We start from the raw sequence: 20109 nt of genomic DNA, 5'->3' as shown, positions 1-20109 counted from the left end.
AGTATTTTTCATAATTTACAAGAAATACTACATAAGTATTAATAAATGTGCTGACGGGTGATCCCTGAGAGACAAACTTTTGTCACGTTTCTCCTGTTTATTCAGGACTTTTAATCTGTTGATCTGTTTGTTTCTCCAAACACTGAGAAAGCATGATAAGCAGATGAGTGTTTATTACTGAAACTTAAATCATTTAGATAAAGATTTGATCATGACAGACCCTGGAGAAACTCTGTGACAAATAAAGAAGAGCAAAAAATGAAACACATTTTTAATATTTGAGTATTTTCATTGTTCTTCTGTTCTTTATAGTTTCAATGCAAGTTAATTTTACATGAAGAAATCCTGATGTTGTTGTTTGACTTGTTTCAACACACCAACTTGATCAGAAGCTCCGCCCTCTTACAACACTAACCAGGAAGAGACTGACTTGTTATTTCTCTTTTCTGCCGTACTGACTTTGACTCGACATCAGCAATAAAGAATCAGCGATCAGTGGAGTACGAAGAGGAAAACTTTACAGAAGAATTTGAGAAGTTTCTTTCTGAACAAGTTTGTTTCTGATCTTTGTGATTCTCATGGTGATTCATTTTCAAGACCGTCGTTCAGAAAGTGAAAGTTCAGATTGCTGGAGCTCAAACAGTGAAAATGGATTCACTAAATGTTTCTGCAGAAGAACTTTCTTGTCCCGTGTGCTGTGACATCTTCAAGGCTCCTGTTCTTTTATCCTGTAGTCACAGTTTCTGTAAAGAGTGTCTTCAACAGTTCTGGAGAACCAAGGAATCTCAGGAGTGTCCTGTCTGCAGGAGAAGATCCTCAAGAGATCCTCCTCCAGTTAATCTTGCGTTAAAAAACTTGTGTGAGTCGTTCCTGAAGGAGAGAAATGAGAGGCGTTCATCAGGGTCTGAGGAGATCTGCAGTTTACACAGTGAGAAACTCAAGCTCTTCTGTCTGGAGGACAAACAGCCTGTGTGTATCGTGTGCAGAGATTCAAAACAACATGATGATCATAAATTCAGACCCATCAGTGAAGTGGTCTCATCATATAAGGTAAGACATGTTTCTTGATTCACATATAACAATAATGAGTCATAAACAAAGATCGTTCTGGGTACTAACGTAGCCTCGGGTCCCTGAGATAATGAGCATTGCATCAGTAAATGACTCTTATGAGGAAAACTCAGTTTTTCCCTGAACACTGAAAGAGCCTGCAGATCACCAACTCGCTCGGCCGATGCCGGAGCCGGCAGAACGGCGTCTTTAGCGAGAGAGGCCGAAGGTCGGCTGTTGTGAGCGGCTCAAACGGAGGGCTTCGAAGTGCCTCAGGACTGTGGACAGGTCCCAGGATGGATCCGTGTTGGGGCGAGGCGGGTTCAGCACAGGGACTAGGGCTTTGATACAGTCGTGGAATGAGACGCCCCTCACTCCAGGCTCAAGGTGGGCTGGTCTGCCGTCGCATTGGGCCCACGACTACATGCCGGAGGGGCTATCTGGCTATTAAACTATATGTTCTTCAGATCCACTGATATAAACCAATCAGATCTGTGAGAGGATTTGTTTCAAAGTTAGCAGTCTGAACGGCCGTCTTACCAGAGCGTGGTTCAGACATCTCAAATCGAGGATGAGCCTGAGGCTTCTTTGGAACGAGGAAGAAGCGGCTGTAAAAGCCTGACTCGCCCTTCGCTAGCAGAGCTTGTTCTTCAGCTCGGAGGACGTGAGCGTCGATGTGCGAGACTGAAGTGTTGGTCACACCCCTGAAGCAGGGAGGCCTGCGAGAGAACTGGAGCGAGCAACCGTTTAATCATTTCTAAAACACAATATTACACGCCAGTAAAAGCTTCCCAAGCCTGCAGTTCAAGAGTCGAAACTGTGGTGGGGGGCTGATGCTTGCAATTGGATGAGGAGGAATGCTCTTTTTGTGAAGGTGTTTGTTTTTTATATGAAGTGGTGCATCATCTAGGACGACTTCTGGGCCGCTGTAAAACGCTCAGTGAAGCCGTCCACTGCAGACCCGAGGGAGAGACGGGGAGTCAAGGAGGCGGTCTCGTCTTGATCTCCGTCCGGATCGGCCAAAGGTGGCGCTCGAGAACCACCAAACTGGCCATGGCACGACCAATCGCTTGGGCCGTAGACTTAGTGGCTCGCAGGGCGAGGTCGGTCGCGGTGCACAGCTCTTTGAAGTCCGCCGGGTCAAGACCAGTTTCATCCAAAGTGCAGAGAAGCTTGACCTGCTAGACTTGAAGAACCGCCATTGTATGAGGGGCAGATCCAGCTTGACCACTCGCTGCATAGTCTCTCTGAAATATCTTTCCGCGAGGGCAGATCTAGTTCATGGCTTAGGGCCGTACGCGGGCAGAGATGGTCTCTCCTTTCTCCTTCATATGCAGTCGGCCCGCCGGTTTGGAGTGCAGAATCGCCATTTGTCTGTACAGGAGCACACATGTGAACCAATCAGGCTTCAGTATTCAGTGTTGATTGATTGATTAGGGCTGCAGTGATCAGGACTGGTTGTGTTTAGTCCAGCTGAACTACATTATACATGCAGTTTCATAGATTTGAGGAATTAGTAACTACGGGGGCAAATACACTTTCACACCGGCCCAGTTGGTATTGGATAACTTTTTTTTCAATTTAGTATGAGATGTACACAAAAACAGAAGAAATCAGGATGGGGGGCAAATACTTTTTCACAGCATTATATGATCATATCACTGTATTGTCTTCTCTTCACTTTAATTGGGTTTTTTATGTATTTTTGTTCAACTCTAGGAGGAGCTCAATACAGCACTGGAGTCCTTACAGGAGAAACTTAAACGCAATGAAGAAATGAAAGGAGAGTTTGAGAAAACAGTTCAACACATCAAGGTGAGGAAACAGGAATGAGAGTAATTTTCATGACAGCTGTTGGATCACTATATACAGTTATGATTTGATATAATGGATTCCAGTTTATTATTTCTGTGAATGACTAGCAGCAATCTGCTTCTCGATCCGTTTTATGTCGGGTATCTGAGTTTATCTTGGATATTAATGATGTGTGTCGATTGAGATGATTGAAGTGAATGTGATGTGATTTCAGACTCAAGCTGAGCACACAGAGCGTCAGATTAAACAGCAGTTTGAGAAGCTTCATCAGTTTCTCAGAGATGAAGAAGAAGCTGCAGTCACTGCACTGAGGGAGGAAGAGGAGCAGAAGAAGCAGATGATGAAGGAGAAGCTGGAGGAGATGAACACACACATCTCAGCTCTTTCACACACAATCAAACACATGGAGGAGATGATGGAAGCCAATGACGTCTGCTTTCTGAAGGTCTGATCTCACATCATTGGTTGATTGGTTGATGATTGATTGAGTTCTTGATGATAATGGTGTGTTTGTTCTGCAGGAGTTTCCAGTCTCAATGGAAAGGTGAGTGATCTGCTCCTGTCTCTGGTCTCTCTGGTTCTGACCCAAAGCCACTGCAGTTCTGACTCCTGAATGTTCTTCCAGAGTCCAGAGCTCACAGCCGGATCCACAGATGGCTTCTGGAGCTTTGATTCATGTGCCACGATACTTGGGCAACCTGCCGTTCAGAGTCTGGAAGAAGATGCAGGACATCGTCCAGAACAGTGAGTCTGACTGCAGGAGATCTGAGCTGGACATGATGGAGTTACAGGCTCTTCATGACACACACTGATAGATAGATAGATAGATAGATAGATAGATAGATAGATAGATAGATAGATAGATAGATAGATAGATAGATAGATAGATAGATAGATAGATAGATAGATAGATAGATAGATAGATAGATAGATAGATCCGAGTTTGGTGTTTGTTAGGAGGTTACAATAAAAAAAATTAGTCTCAGAATAATAACAATAATAAGTAGAATGTACATAAAATATGAGTGGTGTTTGCAGTGGCAAAACTCGGAACTAGGCAGATTCTGACACAATTAGCATTTTGCTAACATGATCCTAACACATTTATCATGTTGTTAACACTATTAGCATGTTCTTAGCATGATGCTAACATGATCAGTATTTTGCTAAAAAAATGTTAACGAAATGCTAACAAGATTAGCATGTTGCTAGCATGATGCTAACACAATCACCATGTTTATTGCATGTTTTAGCTTAATATGATTAACATGTTTTTAGCATGGTGTTAACATGAGCGTTAGCACCCATGCTGCTACTGGGTTTCAGTAAGCATTTTTGACATGTTTCAACACTTAGCTAACCGATATTAGCATGAAGCTATTCTGCTAGCATGCATAGCATGATGGAAGACCTGTTTGCTAGCATTAGTCAAAGAAGCCATCAAACATGTCTCTTCGATGTTCTGGTGCAGAGATATATGTCTTGCTGAACAGTTGCTAGGGTACTCTGTTTAGTTGCTAGGCAGCTGCCAATGATGTTACTTCAAAGGCTGCTTGCCAGTATGAATGATATAAACCAACCGCAACTCCTCTATGACATTCAGATTAGAAGATATCCCTCTTTGGATTTGGGTTGCTAGGGTGCTCGACAATGGTTGCTAGGGTGTGGCTAGGAAGTGTTAAAGGTGATTCGTGTTTGTAAGTTTTGACGCTTTACCTTCATTAATAATAATAATACTTTCTCAAGTCAACATAATAAGTCAAACACAACAGACTCATAATAAACTAATGTAAAGCCAAACACAGACTATAAGAGCCAATAAACTGAAGATGATCAGATGCTGGAGATCAGACACACACTTACAGTTTTTCATCTACAGCATAAATCTCAACAGATCTCATTGATTTATTGGTTTTTAACTTTCCCAGAGTATCAGTTTCTCTTGATGGACACACACGTCTGAATGCCATATGATCACACACACACACACACACACACACACACACACACACACACACACACACACACACACACACACACACACACACTCTTGATGTACACACACGTCTGAATGCCATATGTAATGTGTGTAGTTGATGCCGTTAAACACTGATGATGAAGACGAGTGTGGATAATAACAGCGCTGACAGTGATCAGAGGAAAGTGTGTGTGATCGACAGACGAGTGTCATAACTCATAATAATCTGTGTTGGGTTCACTCTTGATCATCATATGAAGATCAGAATAAAAGCCTCTGTTGATTGTGTCTCATCAGCTCCTGTGATTCTGGATCCAAACACTGCGAATCCAGGTCTCGTCCTGTCTGATGATCTGACCGGTGTGAGAATCAGCGGGAACAATCAAACTCTTCCTGATAATCCAGAGAGATTTGACTGTTATCTCTGTGTTCTGGGTTCAGAGGGTTTTGACTCAGGAACACACTGCTGGGATGTGGAGGTTAAAGAAAGTAAATGGTGGACTCTTGGAGTCGCTACAGCATCAAACCAGAGGAAGGGACTCTCTTTCTTCAGCACTGATAACTGGAGTGTGGAGTATGATCAGGACGGAGTGTATTTAGGTTCTGGTTTTCCTGTTAATCAGAAGCTTGATCGTGTGAGAGTGAATCTGGACTATGACGGAGGAACGGTGTCGTTCTCTGATCCTGTAACTCACACACATCTACACACATTCACAGACACCTTCACTCACACACTCTTTCCATTCTTCTGGTGTTCTGACTCTCTGAAGATCTTACTGGTCAATAGTCAGTAACGTCACTCCTGTAGATCTGGATCTTCTGCTTTCATCATGTTTCCAATATTTACTCCATATCACACGAGTAAGAGTGCTGTTGATCTGAGTATCAGTGGCTGTGATTGGGCCGTGATGATCACATGACTGATATCCAGCACTACAGCAACGCTCAGATCAATAAACTTTCAAGTTTTCATTTATATTCCACTTCACACAATTAGACCATTAGAGAGTTTTAGCATTCATGTTTTCAGGATAACTGACATTTACCAGATTATTTCTGTCAATGTGTGTTTATTAATTTCTAGACGTTTTGCATCATAATTATGTGATTATGTATCATATTTTTTTTTTGTATTACATCAAATCACTGAAGCGGTAAATTCTAATACCAACGATCAGAACTACCAGGAGAAGTTTCTGTGTGTCTGTATCAGGGCTCTACAGTGCGAGTGTTTCACTCGCATTTGCGCCTAAAAATAGTTATGTGCGAACTTGAAAAATAATTTACGAGCACAGTGTGCGAGTGACGGGCTGTTCTCAATACACTGAACAACAGCGTGATGAAGCAAAGCATCCCATTGATTTCACATGGAACTGAGCAACATAGACAGTATATAAAAGAGCAAGAGGACGTGACAGCGTCGCGACTGCGCGATGTGAACACATAGACAGTAGGCTATGTGTGAAAATAGCATGATGAGGCGCTTAACTTTATGCAAATGAGAGCGACGATTCGCAACCAAGCCGATCACTGAAATAGTGTGGGAAAGTGCGGGAACTGCTGGATTTTAAGTGAGAGAGTCAAGTGAGGTAAAAACTGGAAAGAAAATATTGGTACAATAGTTAAAAATGAAGAACATAAGTTTTTATTTTAAGCGAAAAAGAGATGAGGAGAAAGAGGAATCAGGTGAGACTATATGGAACAGGGTGTCCGCGGGGTCTTAAAAAGTATTAAAAGTTGATAAATCCATTTTAGGAAAATTAAGGCCCTTAAAAGGTATTAAAAAGTCTTAATCCCGATTTTATGAGGTATTAAATTTTGTTCAAGCTTTGTCCAAAGAATTTTGACTCCAAAAAGTATGCATGAATATATTTATTTTCCTCCCCATTAGCCTACTAATAAAAAACAACGGCTGTCGGTCAGTGATCAGATCGCCGCATACAGGTGAGGTGATGTCACATATTTTGCGAAACGCGCGGTTAGGTGATGTTAAATAAAAAAACTAAAACTATTAGGTGATGTGTCATCCTCTACATGGCACAAACAACTGTTTATTAAGTTAAAGGTTTGTTGCTGATTAGAACTTGAAGTAGGGCTGTGCGATATCTCTTGATCGTGGATGATAAATGTGTCCACGATCTGCTTTTGAAGAAATATCGTAGGATCGTGCATTCTATCAGTTTGCATTTCTGGCGCCTCCGTCTCAACATACTGTACAGCGCGACGTATATCCACATGAAATGCAGAGGAACGGGACACTGTAGTTCATAAAAAATAATTATTTGCATGTGCTTTAAAGCCTTGCCGGTTAAACATGTCATTCGCTGCTGATGCGCTGTTCTAACGAGCGCTTTTCTGAGCGCAATAACATCCGACGCGCACATGCACTAAAGCCTGTTAACAGAGATACTGGACTAAGTTATCTTTCGAGTCGTATTGCGCTAATACTGTCAAATACACACAAGGTTTAGATAAACAAAGTTGGTTATGTCTAAAGTGAAAGAACAGTAGAAAAAAATTAAGAAAAAAATCTGGTTGTAAAATGCCTGTAGACTCGTTGCACGCAGATCTTAAAGTGACAGTAGCCCTAATAGTAAACATGCTGCCGCTTGTCCTTAAAGGGACAGTTACCCAAAAATAAAAATTCTGTCATTATTTACTCTCACTCTAATGTTGTTAAATACCTGTATTCATGTATTTCTTGTGCTGAACACAAAAGAAGATATTTTTAGGAGTGTGGCTAAAAGGAGTGTGGCTACTTTTTTGTACTGTGCTCCTAAATTTCTTTGTGTGCTCCTAAATTTTTTCATTTAGGAGCACATGTACTCCTTGGGAAAAAAGTTAGCGTAGAGCCCTGTGTATGCGGAGTTAAAGATACAATATGTAACAATTTTGTAATAAAAGATCCAAAAATCACTTGGACAGTGTGATATATTTCCTGCAGTTATGTACTTACAATATCCCAAAAGTCTCCAAAGATTTTTTATTTCAGAGAAATTCCAATTTTAAATAATTGTCCGTCCCGGAAAAAAATGTGGCCTGTCAGTGACGCAATACCCGCTCTATCCTTGGTCACCGCAATATCACGTGGACAAATGCGGAAGTGGTGGTTATACTGTTGTGTACATCATGGATCACGGTTACTCTTTGGTGAGTATTGAAGTGCCAACAAAACGTAAGCGTCCATATGGGGATACACACAGAATTTGTGACAAACGGAGGAATAAAACAAGGATAAATATCGGTGTGGCGTTTTCGAGATGGAGAGAGCTTCGCGAGAGAGAAGGGGGACAAAATCAGAAAAGTTGCTCTAGCTGGGACACGAACTCGTTCCTTGTAGTTAATTCATTATCATGACATAAAATTTCGCGTTCGTTTAATGTATAAGTTTGACTTCTACCCGCTCCCTTTCGAGCAACAGTTGGAATTGTGTTGTTAAAGTATGATGAATTTAACTCGTTGTACAGAATAGTCAGAATGCTTCATTATTACTGTTATGTGTCATTATATATTGCTCGAAATAAAAATAAATAAATATTATATATAAATATTTTATATATAAATATTACCAATATTTCTTAAATATATACATGATTGTGTGTTTTTTTATATATCTAAATAATTATACACAGTAAACACAAACTTTTATTTTGGATGCGATTAATCGCGATTAATCTTTTGACAGCCCTAATATATATATATATTATAATATATAAGTTATAGAGGAGAAATGATCATTTGTTCATTGGAATAAATGGATGTAAAGGTTATTGCTGATGATCTCTTGAACTGTGTTTTAAATAAATAAATAATATGTGATTATGTGAGTGAAAGATTAAATGTTTGGGATGATAATTAGGGTTTAAATCATGGAAACAATACTTTACACACGTAACATGTTGTTCATTTTAACTTTCTTTTGCCAGTATTGGAAACCCCAACAGTCTTCCCCCGTTTGACAGACGCCATATTTGTAGATTTGACAAGATTTTCAAGGCGCTATTTTCCTCATCCATTTTGAAACAACATGTTTATGTATATACTATATGTATATATTATATTATATATATCAACATTCTCATGTTCTCTTTGAATGTTCGGGGGCTATGTGACTTAAACAAGTGAAAAGTTTTGTAAATTTGTAAAAAAAAAAAAAAAAGTTTTGTTTTGTAAATCCATGAAAAGGGACATCTATTTTTTCAAGAGACACTCTATAAACGCTGAAAACTTCTGGTGTAATCAGTTGGGGACTATTTCTTTCTGTCATAAATCTTCTATAAAAGATTATAGAAACGCTTTCTTCAGGGATTGGACGGTGGATTATCTCAGTTGTTCACTTGGATAGCAATTTTTTAAATGATGATTAACATTTTCAACAGTTCTTCAAACTACACAATTCTACCAGATAGTATAGTCATTTATATAAGTCATTTAAAACCTAAATATCCCTCTGCCTTTATTATTTGGTGGCGATTTCAACGAGGCGCCAGATTTAGTTGCTGATAGATTTCCTTCTAGAAATGTGTCTAATAGCGTCAACCTCCAAATAGCAAATCTCTGTCAATGTCTGAACCTGGTCGATGCACATAGATATCTAAACCCCGATATATACACTTGTGCACTTGGTTTAAATCAGATTTTTCTCAAAAATCACGAAGGCTATAGACCTGTGGCTGATATTATCCAAAAGAAATGTATTATCAAAGTTAACTGGATTAAGTATTGTATTTCTAATGATGGATTACCCTGGTTTTTGGATCCTTAAATGCAGCAAATTACCTATTATACTCTCAGATTTTGATAAACAAGCTCTTCTCCCCACACACGTGTCTTATTTGGAATAATGAAAATGTATGGTAACAAATCACCTTTTTCAAGGAATGGGTGGATCAAAATATAATTTTTGTTTCTTTATTCAGTGCTCTGAGACCTTAATTCTTTCTTTTTCTGATTTTATGTCTCTGAAGGTGCTGCAAATTCAGTAAGAGATATTAATAAGGTGACTAAAAGTATTCCTGTCAGTTTAGCCTTGATTAAAGCGCATTTAAGATACGACTGTTTAAACAATAAAAACTGCAACAACTTCTTTATTAGAAATGCTCTTTCTTCAACCCAGGAACTCCCTAAAGCACGATCTAAATGCAGTATCTGTGATCCGAACTCTGGTTTTAATAACTTATGGACTTTACCCTCACAAACATTTTAACCCTAATAAAATTACAGAACTCCATTTCACACTCGTTCATATATTACACTTGTAATTTATTTTTGAGCAGGTTTTCTGAGAATGTGTCTTATGTTCCTTTTGCAATATTGAAGAAGAATCAATTCTACATGTGTATGATCAGTGTCCATTCTCTAAATCTTTCTGGTCAGAAGTTGTTAGTTTTCTTGTTACAAATTGATAATTTTTTTTGTCAGGTTTTCATTGCAAGGGTGTTAATTTTGAATATACTGTATTATTACTTTGTCTTCTGGGTAAGTTTGATCTTCACAAAGCCAGAATCAAAGTAATCCTGATTTTAGAATATTCTCCTCTGATATAAAGTCCCTTTTTACTTCCCTTAAGAAAATATCAAAACTCAACGGTGTTTAAAACATGAGTCTGTTTTAAGGAACCTTTAATTTTTCAAATGACAAAATGTAATATTGTATTGATTCGTGTAGCCTAATTTATTCTCTTATGATGTCACATAATTTGTTTTTCTTCTCACTGTTAATAACCTTTAACTTGCAATAATAATAATAAAAAATCCAACTTCCGCATTTTGACGTTCATGTAGTTTTTCCAGTCAAAGCTGCGCTCCAAGTGCGCAGAGCGATTGAAAACAAAAGCATTTCCTCTTTGTTACACTGCGCAGAGTCACGCAGCTAAAGCACACACATCAGGAAAAGAGGATCAGTGCAGTGAAGACGTGTCGATAGATCCCGATCCTCATGATCTCACCTGAACTTCAGCCACTGCTTCCATGAGGGAATGTGAAAGAGCTCCGAACATGAAGCGTTTCGATGCGGATTAAATGTCTCGGATGAACACATTGGGTAGAGTATCATGTTTCTATTTAACAGTCTCACTTCATCCTGTTGTTTGTTCGTGCAGATATGCCTTGACTGATCTTTGTTCTTTATTTGTAATGTATTGCTTTGGAGAAATAATAGCATAAACATATAGGCTTTTATGTCCTTTAAATAATCATAACCCAAATGAAACAAATCGATTAGACGAGCAAGCATACAATACATAAGTAAATAAACCAGCACACAACATTCATAAATACTCAAAAAGTATTTGAACACTGACTTAAAGACACTCGTAAAAAAGTAACTCCGCAAGGTCCTACTTATTGTCTTTAACTTTTATGTGCTACGATTTAAATGAGTCATATCATAGTCTACAATGCGGTTACCCGTAGCCTACATGTTTTTACTTGTTAGCTGACATGATTACATTTCAGGTACAAACCGGTCTCTGAGAACACACAGGCTAATTCATGCTATTTGTCACTTATTAATTTATGTGCCTACATTATATGCTTTTGTGTTCATACACTCATCTGCTTGACCTAATATTTGGACTAGATCCGTTTAATTAAGGTGTGGCTTGAAAGGGCAGTTTACGATCGTCTTTTCTCCTCTATTGTGTCGTATATCCAGTGAAACGCTTACCGAACAAGAACAAATGTGGGCGGGGCTTGATTGAGATCCTAAGCCCCGCCCCTCCGCTTCCGGCTCATGGGACCTGAATTCGGAATAAATCTGTATGGTAGTCAATGGCGAGAGACAACTTATCTTTTTATTCCGTCCGAACTGTGCCCTGAATTACACGATGTTTGTCAATTTAAAAGATAATTATGAAAGTCAAGAAACTCGCAGTTTGTCATAAAACAGAAGAGTAACATTTAGTTTTATGTGAAAATCGCTCAATGAACTACATCTCTCGTCTCGTACGATACGTCACCGTTGCTCGTGTGTGTGCGGTCTGGTACAACACACTCCGGCATCACTGCGTAACGTTACGATTATAACTATAAGACTATAGAGGACAGACAGTAAAGTTAGCTTCAGTAAAGTTAGCCTCAGTAAAGTTAGCCTCAGTAAAGTTAGCTTCAGTAAAGTTAGCCTCAGTAAAGTTTGCTTCAGTAAAGTTAGCCTCAGTAAAGTTAGCCTCAGTAAAGTTAGCTTCAGTAAAGTTAGCCTCAGTAAAGTTAGCTTCAGTAAAGTTAGCCTCAGTAAAGTTAGCCTCAGTAAAGTTAGCTTCAGTAAAGTTAGCTTCAGTAGAGTTAGCTTCAGTAGAGTTAGCTTCAGTAAAGTTAGCTTCAATAAGTTAGCTTCAGTAAAGTTAGCCTCAGTAGAGTTAGCTTCAGTAAAGTTAGCCTCAGTAGAGTTAGCTTCAGTAAAGTTAGCTTCAGTAAAGTTATCTTCAGTAGAGTTAGCTTTAGTAAAGTTATCTTCAGTAGAGTTATCTTCAGTAGAGTTATCTTCAGTAGAGTTATCTTCAGTAGAGTTATCTTCAGTAGAGTTAGCTTCAGTAGAGTTAGCTTCAGTAGAGTTAGCTTCAGTAGAGTTAGCTTCAGTAAAGTTAGCTTCAATAAGTTAGCTTCAGTAAAGTTAGCTTCAGTAGAGTTAGCTTCAGTAAAGTTAGCCTCAATAAGTTAGCTTCAGTAAAGTTAGCTTCAGTAAAGTTAGCTTCAGTAAAGTTAGCTTCAGTAAAGTTAGTTAGCTTCAGTAAAGTTAGCTTCAGTAAAGTTAGCTTCAGTAGAGTTAGCTTCAGTAGAGTTAGCTTCAGTAGAGTTAGCTTCAGTAGAGTTAGCTTCAGTAGAGTTAGCTTCAGTAGAGTTAGCTTCAGTAAAGTTAGCTTCAGTAAAGTTAGCTTCAGTAAAGTTAGCTTCAGTAAAGTTAGCTTCAGTAAAGTTAGCCTCAGTAAAGTTAGCTTCAGTAAAGTTAGCTTCAGTAAAGTTAAGCTTCAGTAAAGTTAAGCCTCAGTAAAGTTAGCTTCAGTAAAGTTAGCTTCAGTAGAGTTAGCTTCAGTAAAGTTAGCTTCAGTAGAGTTAGCTTCAGTAGAGTTAGCTTCAGTAAAGTTAGCTTCAGTAGAGTTAGCTTCATTCATTGAGAGAAAAGGTATGACGTCACATGTGCGCCTTTTGGGTTTGTAGTCTTTGTAATGACGTATGTTCACAGTCTTATACCTCAACAGTTTTACATCAAACTGCGACTTTCTTGACTTTAAAATGTATCTTTTAAATTGACAAACATCATGTGTGTAATTCAGGGCACAATTCAAACGAGATCAAAATATTTGTTGTTTCTCGCCATTGACTACCATACGATATTTTTCCGAAATAAGGTCCCATGGTCCACCGGAAGGGGCGGGACTTAGGCTCTCTATTGATTGGATGGTTGTGGTTTGCTATTGGCTGATCTCATGTGATTGACAGGTTTCTCTGCCTGAGATGCTGCAAGAAGAACTTATTCTGATTTAATGATGTGCACCAATAAATCATTTATAATAAACACTGTGATATTCCATGAATAAAATTCTGGAGTTTCGGAGTCGAATGGTGAGTGAGCTTCTCTTCCTGTGTTTGCAGATGTCCTTCTCATGTGTTGTCACTGCTCCATTACTCCTGGAGTTTGCCACCGTCGTCCCGCACCATGGCCGGCAGCGAGCGCTCAGGGAAGTCCTCGTTCTGGCCCGCGTTCGGCAGCTTCCGGCCGCGCCAGGAGCGGGTGATGCTGTCCCGCAGCGAGAGCATGCCGGGAGAGCCGGTCCTGAAGATCACCATCACCGAGACCACGGTGATCGAGGCCGACGCCGGCGTGTGGAACTCCAGGGCTCTGACGTACCTGGCGCTCTGGTACTTCTTCAGCTTCTGCACGCTCTTCCTCAACAAGTACATACTCTCTCTGCTGGAGGGAGAGCCGAGCATGCTGGGTAGGTTTCCCAGATGCGTCTTTCCCGCTCTGATTTAGCCGCTTGTAAACGCTGATTCTCAAACAAAGATAAGTGCAGTAAACCTCTGTCTTGGCAAACAAAGCATGTAAGTGAACTTGGCCTCTATTCAGGCGATGGGGGAAGAACACGATCTGATCGAACTTCACCACAAAATAAAAATAATGATATTTCCAGGTTCCCACGTGAGATAGGATTACAGTCCCCCTGCAGTCAATCATTTCATCCCTTAAAACTCACCTTTGATCTTCAAAAGTACATATTTAAACATTTTTATCTTGAAAAAAATGGAATGTAACCTGACACCCTTGCCTCATTTAGTATGCGCGGTTCTATGAATATGCAAATGAGCCCCGCCTCCACTCACTCACTCACTCAGAGATCCACTGGTGGGCGATCACACGTTGATCTGATTGGTTACAAGGTAGTGTGTGACGTCAGAAACACCAGCGATTTCAAACCGTGTGTTTGAGACTGTCTTTGGTTCACTGCAGTTTTAAGCAGAAAATACTCAGCAATGCTGTCCACTTATGAACTTACACATGTGTGTGTGTTAAAGCAGATTAATAACACCACATACACACATAAACTACATTTAAAAGCTGGGGGGGACTTTAAATTTCAAGGCCTGGAAAAGTTTATCGATGAAGAGGTTTGAGTTCATAGTAAAAAACGGTTTGCACTGAGACATTATTCGAGCACATTTTATCTCCATACTCTCAGGACAGGAAAAAATCATATCTCTGTATTTTGGCTGAATGGTGATATCTCAGTATTTTCTACTTTTTTCTATTTGGATAATAAAACATCTTGCCCAATGTGTTCATACAAACTATGAAGGCTATGAAAACAAATGAAGTGAATGTGACCATGCGCATATTATGGGCAAAAAACGTTACAATAGCATTACATTCTAATATTGTAACAACATATATTTGGCATATGGCATATTTAATGTCCAAAAAATCTAATTTATTATATAAATATATTCCAAATAAAAAAATGAAATGACTTAAGTTTAAACCTTTCAAGCACAAGTAGACTCGCACGCTGTTTTCTGTTTTTTTGTTGAGAAATAAAACGTGTGTGTATCAGTATATTGGATCGGTGCAGCTCTTAAAGGAACACGCCGACTTTTTGTGACTTGATCTTATTCCCCGTATCCCCCAGAGTTAGATAAGCAGTGTTGGGAACGTTACTTTAAAAAAGTAATTAGTTATAGTTACTCACTACTTGTTCCAAAAAGTAACTGAGTTAGTAACTGAATTACTCTATAATAAAAGTAACTCGTTACCAGGGAAAGTAACATAGACAGTATGTAAGATGGACACAGCGACCCCATAGATTTCAACGGAGAAAAGTGAAGCCCATTTGAAGCACTCACTTCCTGATCGCCAGGCGAACTGCGCAGACTCAAACTGAGCTTGGTGACGTAGATGTGACGTGAGTCTGACAGCTGTCAGTCTTCTAGTAGCTGTGCGGAGAGAAATCTGAATCATTCCCTTCCGAATCTCGCAGAGACGGAGAGCGTGATTATTAGTTGTCAATGAGCTAGCAGCAGGAGCAACTTTATCACTTCTCGCTTCACTTTATCAGATGTTATGCTCAACGTCTCCCCGATTGCTTGCGAGCTTCTCCGTCGGTCTATACGGTAGTTTCTCGACTGTGCGACAGAGAGTCACGTGGTTATGACGCAATCGTTAGCCTATATTTTACAAAAACAGCTTCTACGAAGTCATAACGTAAGATACAAAGTAATGGAGCCTTTTATACATTGTCGAGTTTCTTTAGAAATAAATAATGGACAAATGGAGTCTTTGGACGCTTCAGATGTAAAGTTATTCGCTGTCAAAGTGACGCCAAAATGAATGGGAGTCGATGGAATGCTAACAGCAGGTGAAGTTCTGCTACAATGGCGGCTCCCGCGGAGGCTTCAGTTTCCGGCGGATGGATTACCCGCTTGGAAAGTAACTATCTGCGTTACTGTTTAAAAAAAAGTTGCTATAATCCAAAGAATTTGGATTTTTGTGAGCAGTTTTCACAAGTCAGTTGAAATGAGTAGAACAGACGGTGTTTGTACATAACTTTCGATATTTATTGCACGTCGACAGACAGCAAGAGGTTTATCCTGCACTTCAAGTATTAATTTATCTTTGTAAGAAAAGTAAACAGTTACACCATATAAAGTGCATAACTCTAGCAAACTAAATCAAACTCTCTCAACCAGAGACAACTGGCGAACTCGCATCTGTGCTGGAGGTATCTGTGTTTTTTGCCACTAGCTTAGTAGATGCGCGTGTCAATGTGAGATGCTTCATTAAATTAGAGTTGCTTACAACGGATGTCGACAAAGTCTTCGCTCCTGGACATAATGTACACATTACATGCACGTTCTTGCCTTTGACCACAATTAATTTGAAGTAGTGCTTATATCTCCACCAACTTTTCATCGGATTGCTCCTGACTCGCCATCTCTGCTGCTCCGTCAAATCTGTTTAGCTGTTGTGTGTGTGTGTGGCGCCTGGCGCGTGTGCTGGCATGTGTGTAAAAAAAAACATTGGCTCTGATTGGCTACCATGAAACATGACTCTGCCTTAGCCAATCATAATCGCTTGCATCGTTATTAACCCACCTCCTCACTAGCTGTGAGCCAGGGGTGCGTTCGGAATCGGATTACACAGTTTATTCAATCAATGCATATAACGCACCGCATTTAACATCCAGTAACGTTAACGGCGTTGTAACGACGGGAAAAGTAATTAGTTAGATTACCCAGTTACTGAAAAAATAACGTCGTTACCTAACGCCGTTATTTTAAACGCCGTTATTCCAAACACTGTAGATAAGTCCACACACTTCTCATCTCCGCGCGTGCCGTAACTCTGTCTGACGCACCCGCCGCTAGCCTAGCTTAGCACAAAGACTGAAGGTAAATGGCTCCAGCTAGCATACTGCTCCCAATAAGTGACAAAATAACGCAAACATTTTCCTGTTTACATGTTGTGATGTGTCACAGCGTGTACAAGTAACAAGGTCACATGAGACACAGCCATCTTCTAACCGTATACACACTGGAACTATATTCTCAGAAGCCGAAGCACTGCTACGTCTGCGGAGGGATCTGCTCACAGCGCCTGAGACGCCCCGCGGTGAGGAGACGAGAGTTCGCTCAGTGTTGCGCTAATCCCTCCGCAGAAATAGCAGTGCTTCGCCTTCTGAGAATATAGTGGCAGTTTAATATTTAATATTTTCTCTGAATTCTGACCTGAAATGTTCTCATGAGATTAACTAGATTTAACTCAAACATAATGTATTAGTCTGTACCTCAAGTTCTTTGTGCATTGAATGTGTTCTTGTGTTTGTTAGGGGCCGTCCAGATGCTCTCCACGACTGTGATCGGCTGTGGTAAAATGTTGGTGCCGTGTCCGCTTTACCAGCACAAGTCCCGCGCCGAATACCCCTCCAACTTCATCATGATCATGCTGTTTGTGGGACTCATGAGGTGTGTGTGTGTTCACGTGTACGTGTGTGCAACACACAACTCTATAAAGCAGTAGCTCACTTCAGAAGTAAAATCTCCTGATAGTTTACTCTCCCGCACGTCATCCGAGATGTTCATGTGTTTCTTTCTTCAGTGGAACAGAAATGCAGGTTTGTGAGGAACACACTCCAGATGTTCTCCATATAGTGTCTTCAATGGTCCAGCGGGTCGAAAGTCCAGATGTGAGTTTCAGCTTCAAAGTCTCTCACGATCCAGCCGAGGAATAAGAGTCTCATCTCGACACACCAGCGCACATTTATAACAAAATAAACATTTATATACTTTTATAACCACAAATGCTGGTGTTGCACTCGCTGTGATGCGACACACATTACATCATCAGGTTGAAAGGTCAAGCGTGTTCCGGTTCAGACATGTAGAGTAGGGGGAAAAACTCATCCCAAAATCGTTGTTTTACCTTTTATTTATTAATTTAATGTAATTGAGGTTGGATTTAGTCTTTGTACATTCGCTTTATAAACACTGGGTCCAACGGGTCGAAGGTCCAGATGTCTTGCACTGGCTGTGATGCGTCACACATTACATCATCAGGTTGAAAGGTCAACCGTGTTCCGGTTCAGAAATGTAGGATAGGGGGAAAAACTCCCTCTCAATTTCTCACCTGACTTCAAAATCATCCGTCATCGTTGTTTTACCTTTTATTTTTTTGTAAATGGCGTTTGACTTAGTCTTTGTACGTTTGCTTAGTAAACTCTAGGTCGGTCTTTCCACCGATGTCACGCTTGACCTTTCAACCTGATGACGTAATGTGTGTCGCATCACAGCCAGTGCGAGACGAGCATTTGTGGTTAAAAAGTATATAAATGTTTATTTTGTTATAAGATGTCCGCTGGTGTGTCTAGATGAGACTCTTATTCCTCGGCTGGATCGTGAGAGACTTTGAAGCTGAAACTCACATCTGGACCTTCGACCCGCTGGACTCCATTGAAGTCACTATATGGAGAACATCTGGAGTGTGTTCCTCACACACCTGCATTTCTGTTCCACTGAAGAAAGACAGACATGAAGGTCTCGGATGATGTGCGGGAGAGTAAACTATCAGGAGATTTTACTTCTGAAGTGAACTACTGCTTTAGTGCCGTTTAGTGTGGGATGTGAGGATTCTCTACACAAAGTATAGGTGATGTGATGTTGTGTAGAATGTTTGAGTGGTTGAGGAGCTGGAAGGATGAAGGAAAAGCAAGCGGTGGAACTAGTTTTACGGGCCCGGCGGCTCATTCTCCTCTGTGTGTGTGTGTGTGTGTGTGTGTGTGTGTGTGTGTGTGTGTGTGTGTGTGTGTGTGTGTGTGTGTGTGTGTCAGGTTCACGACTGTAGTGCTGGGGCTGGTCAGTCTGAAGAACGTGGCCGTGTCGTTCGCGGAGACCGTGAAGAGTTCGGCTCCCATCTTCACCGTCATCATGTCCCGCCTCATACTGGGAGAATACACAGGTGAATACACACACGACGGCAACCACGAGATCCTGCACACGACTGACCGTGCAAACACACACACACACACACACACACACACACACACACACACACACACTGCTGTAACGCTTCTGTGAGATCGCACTTAGAGTCAGACGGATAAATAAAACGGGACTAAACTCCCACAGACTTGCACTTGGGACCACAGTATGGAAGCTTGTTTTAATTAAAAAATTTGTACCGTATGTAGTCGGTCATCAGTCATAAAATGCGTCATGAAGAGGAAAAAAACATATATAAGTCGCACTGGACTATAAGTCGCATTTATTTAGAAATGTATTTCACAAAATCCAAGACCAAGAACAGACATTTAATCTGGAAAGGTTATTCAGCTGCACAACAGCACACAGAACAACAGCTGAATAGTGTCCGGTGTGTTAGCGTAACACATTAACAGTTATTCAGCTACACAACAGCATAAAGAACATATACCTGAGGCTGAATAGATTAACATTAGCCAGCGAGTCCAGCAAGTTACCGGTCAGCAAGTTCACCAAGCTCCCGATCTCACTCCTCAACACTGAATACATTGAGTTCTTCCTCGGTGTCGCTTCTGAACGACTCCGCTAACTAGAGCGCCCTCTCGCGGCTGTAGACGGTAATGTTTTCTCTTGGTTCATCTCAGTCAGTATGAGTTCATTTTGATATATAAGTCGCACCTGACTGTAAGTCGCAGGACTAGCCAAACTATGAAAAACTGTGACTTATAGTCTGGAAAATACGGTATATAGATTCTCGGAATTCAAATGACCTTTTTTCATGTTTATCCAGTGGCAGAAACAAGCGTCCACACTCGGCTCAATCTAGTAAGGATGTAACGATACACTCGAACATGAGGACTCGCTCCTGGTCCATAATGCACAGGGCAATAGGAATATTCATCATTCTGCTCAGCTAAAAAATACAGAATTATGTCAGACACAAAAGCTTACACTGTCCCTGACGTCCAGAAGTGACTCGACAAGTTCGATTAAACATCAAAATATGAGGAAAATATTTAATATTTTTTAAATATGATGAAAGAACAAAATTCTAAACTTGCTTAAGGTCTTTATCATTATATTAAATGCATAGAAAACTAAAAGCTGACAGGAAAAAGCAAACATAATCAGTTATTAATATTTAGTTGGTTCTCTCTTGTTTCTGCATGTCCTCATAATTTCTTTGTATGACAGTCTGGATAAAAATTATGTCTGCACAAGTTATGTTTCTCTGAGTTATAATCACAAATAAAACCATAAACTATTTCATAAACTAATATTAAATAAAATATCAGCGAACGT

The 20109-nt window shown here is 40.2% G+C and overlaps 2 protein-coding genes across 2 annotated transcripts in view; both read left to right on the top strand.

Annotated features, from left to right (window-relative positions):
• Nucleotides 1-396: 396 nt before the first annotated feature.
• LOC307011411 (nuclear factor 7, ovary-like) lies at nucleotides 397-7865 on the top strand. The gene is made up of 6 exons (XM_079637038.1): nucleotides 397-1050; nucleotides 2770-2865; nucleotides 3080-3310; nucleotides 3387-3409; nucleotides 3491-3609; nucleotides 5141-7865. Exons 1-6 carry the CDS (start codon nucleotides 649-651, stop codon nucleotides 5635-5637), a joined length of 1368 nt encoding a protein of 455 aa, XP_079493164.1. The 5' UTR covers nucleotides 397-648; the 3' UTR covers nucleotides 5638-7865.
• A 2785-nt stretch (nucleotides 7866-10650) lies between these two features.
• Nucleotides 10651-20109, top strand: part of LOC307011410 (solute carrier family 35 member E2A) — a 31268-nt gene continuing 21809 nt past the window's right edge. Inside the window, exons 1-4 of the mRNA XM_079637037.1 lie at nucleotides 10651-10885; nucleotides 13432-13775; nucleotides 17160-17295; nucleotides 18657-18784. Coding sequence (XP_079493163.1) covers nucleotides 13496-13775; nucleotides 17160-17295; nucleotides 18657-18784 — 544 coding nt within the window. The 5' untranslated portion in view covers nucleotides 10651-10885; nucleotides 13432-13495. The remainder of the gene's footprint in view (nucleotides 10886-13431; nucleotides 13776-17159; nucleotides 17296-18656; nucleotides 18785-20109) is intronic.

This window comes from Phoxinus phoxinus, assembly GCF_949152265.1.
Source record: "Phoxinus phoxinus genome assembly, chromosome: 15".
NCBI lineage: Eukaryota > Metazoa > Chordata > Actinopteri > Cypriniformes > Leuciscidae > Phoxinus > Phoxinus phoxinus.
Note: the sequence above shows the minus strand (reverse complement) of the source record. Positions and strands in the feature narration are given on the sequence as shown.

Coding starts and splice junctions, on each gene's coding strand:
- LOC307011411 (XM_079637038.1), top strand. CDS start 649: ATGGATTCACTAAATGTTTCTGCAGAAGAACTTTCTTGTCCCGTGTGC. Junction 1,051..2,769: donor AAGTGGTCTCATCATATAAG/GTAAGACATGTT, acceptor GTTCAACTCTAG/GAGGAGCTCAATACAGCACT. Junction 3,410..3,490: donor TTTCCAGTCTCAATGGAAAG/GTGAGTGATCTG, acceptor ATGTTCTTCCAG/AGTCCAGAGCTCACAGCCGG.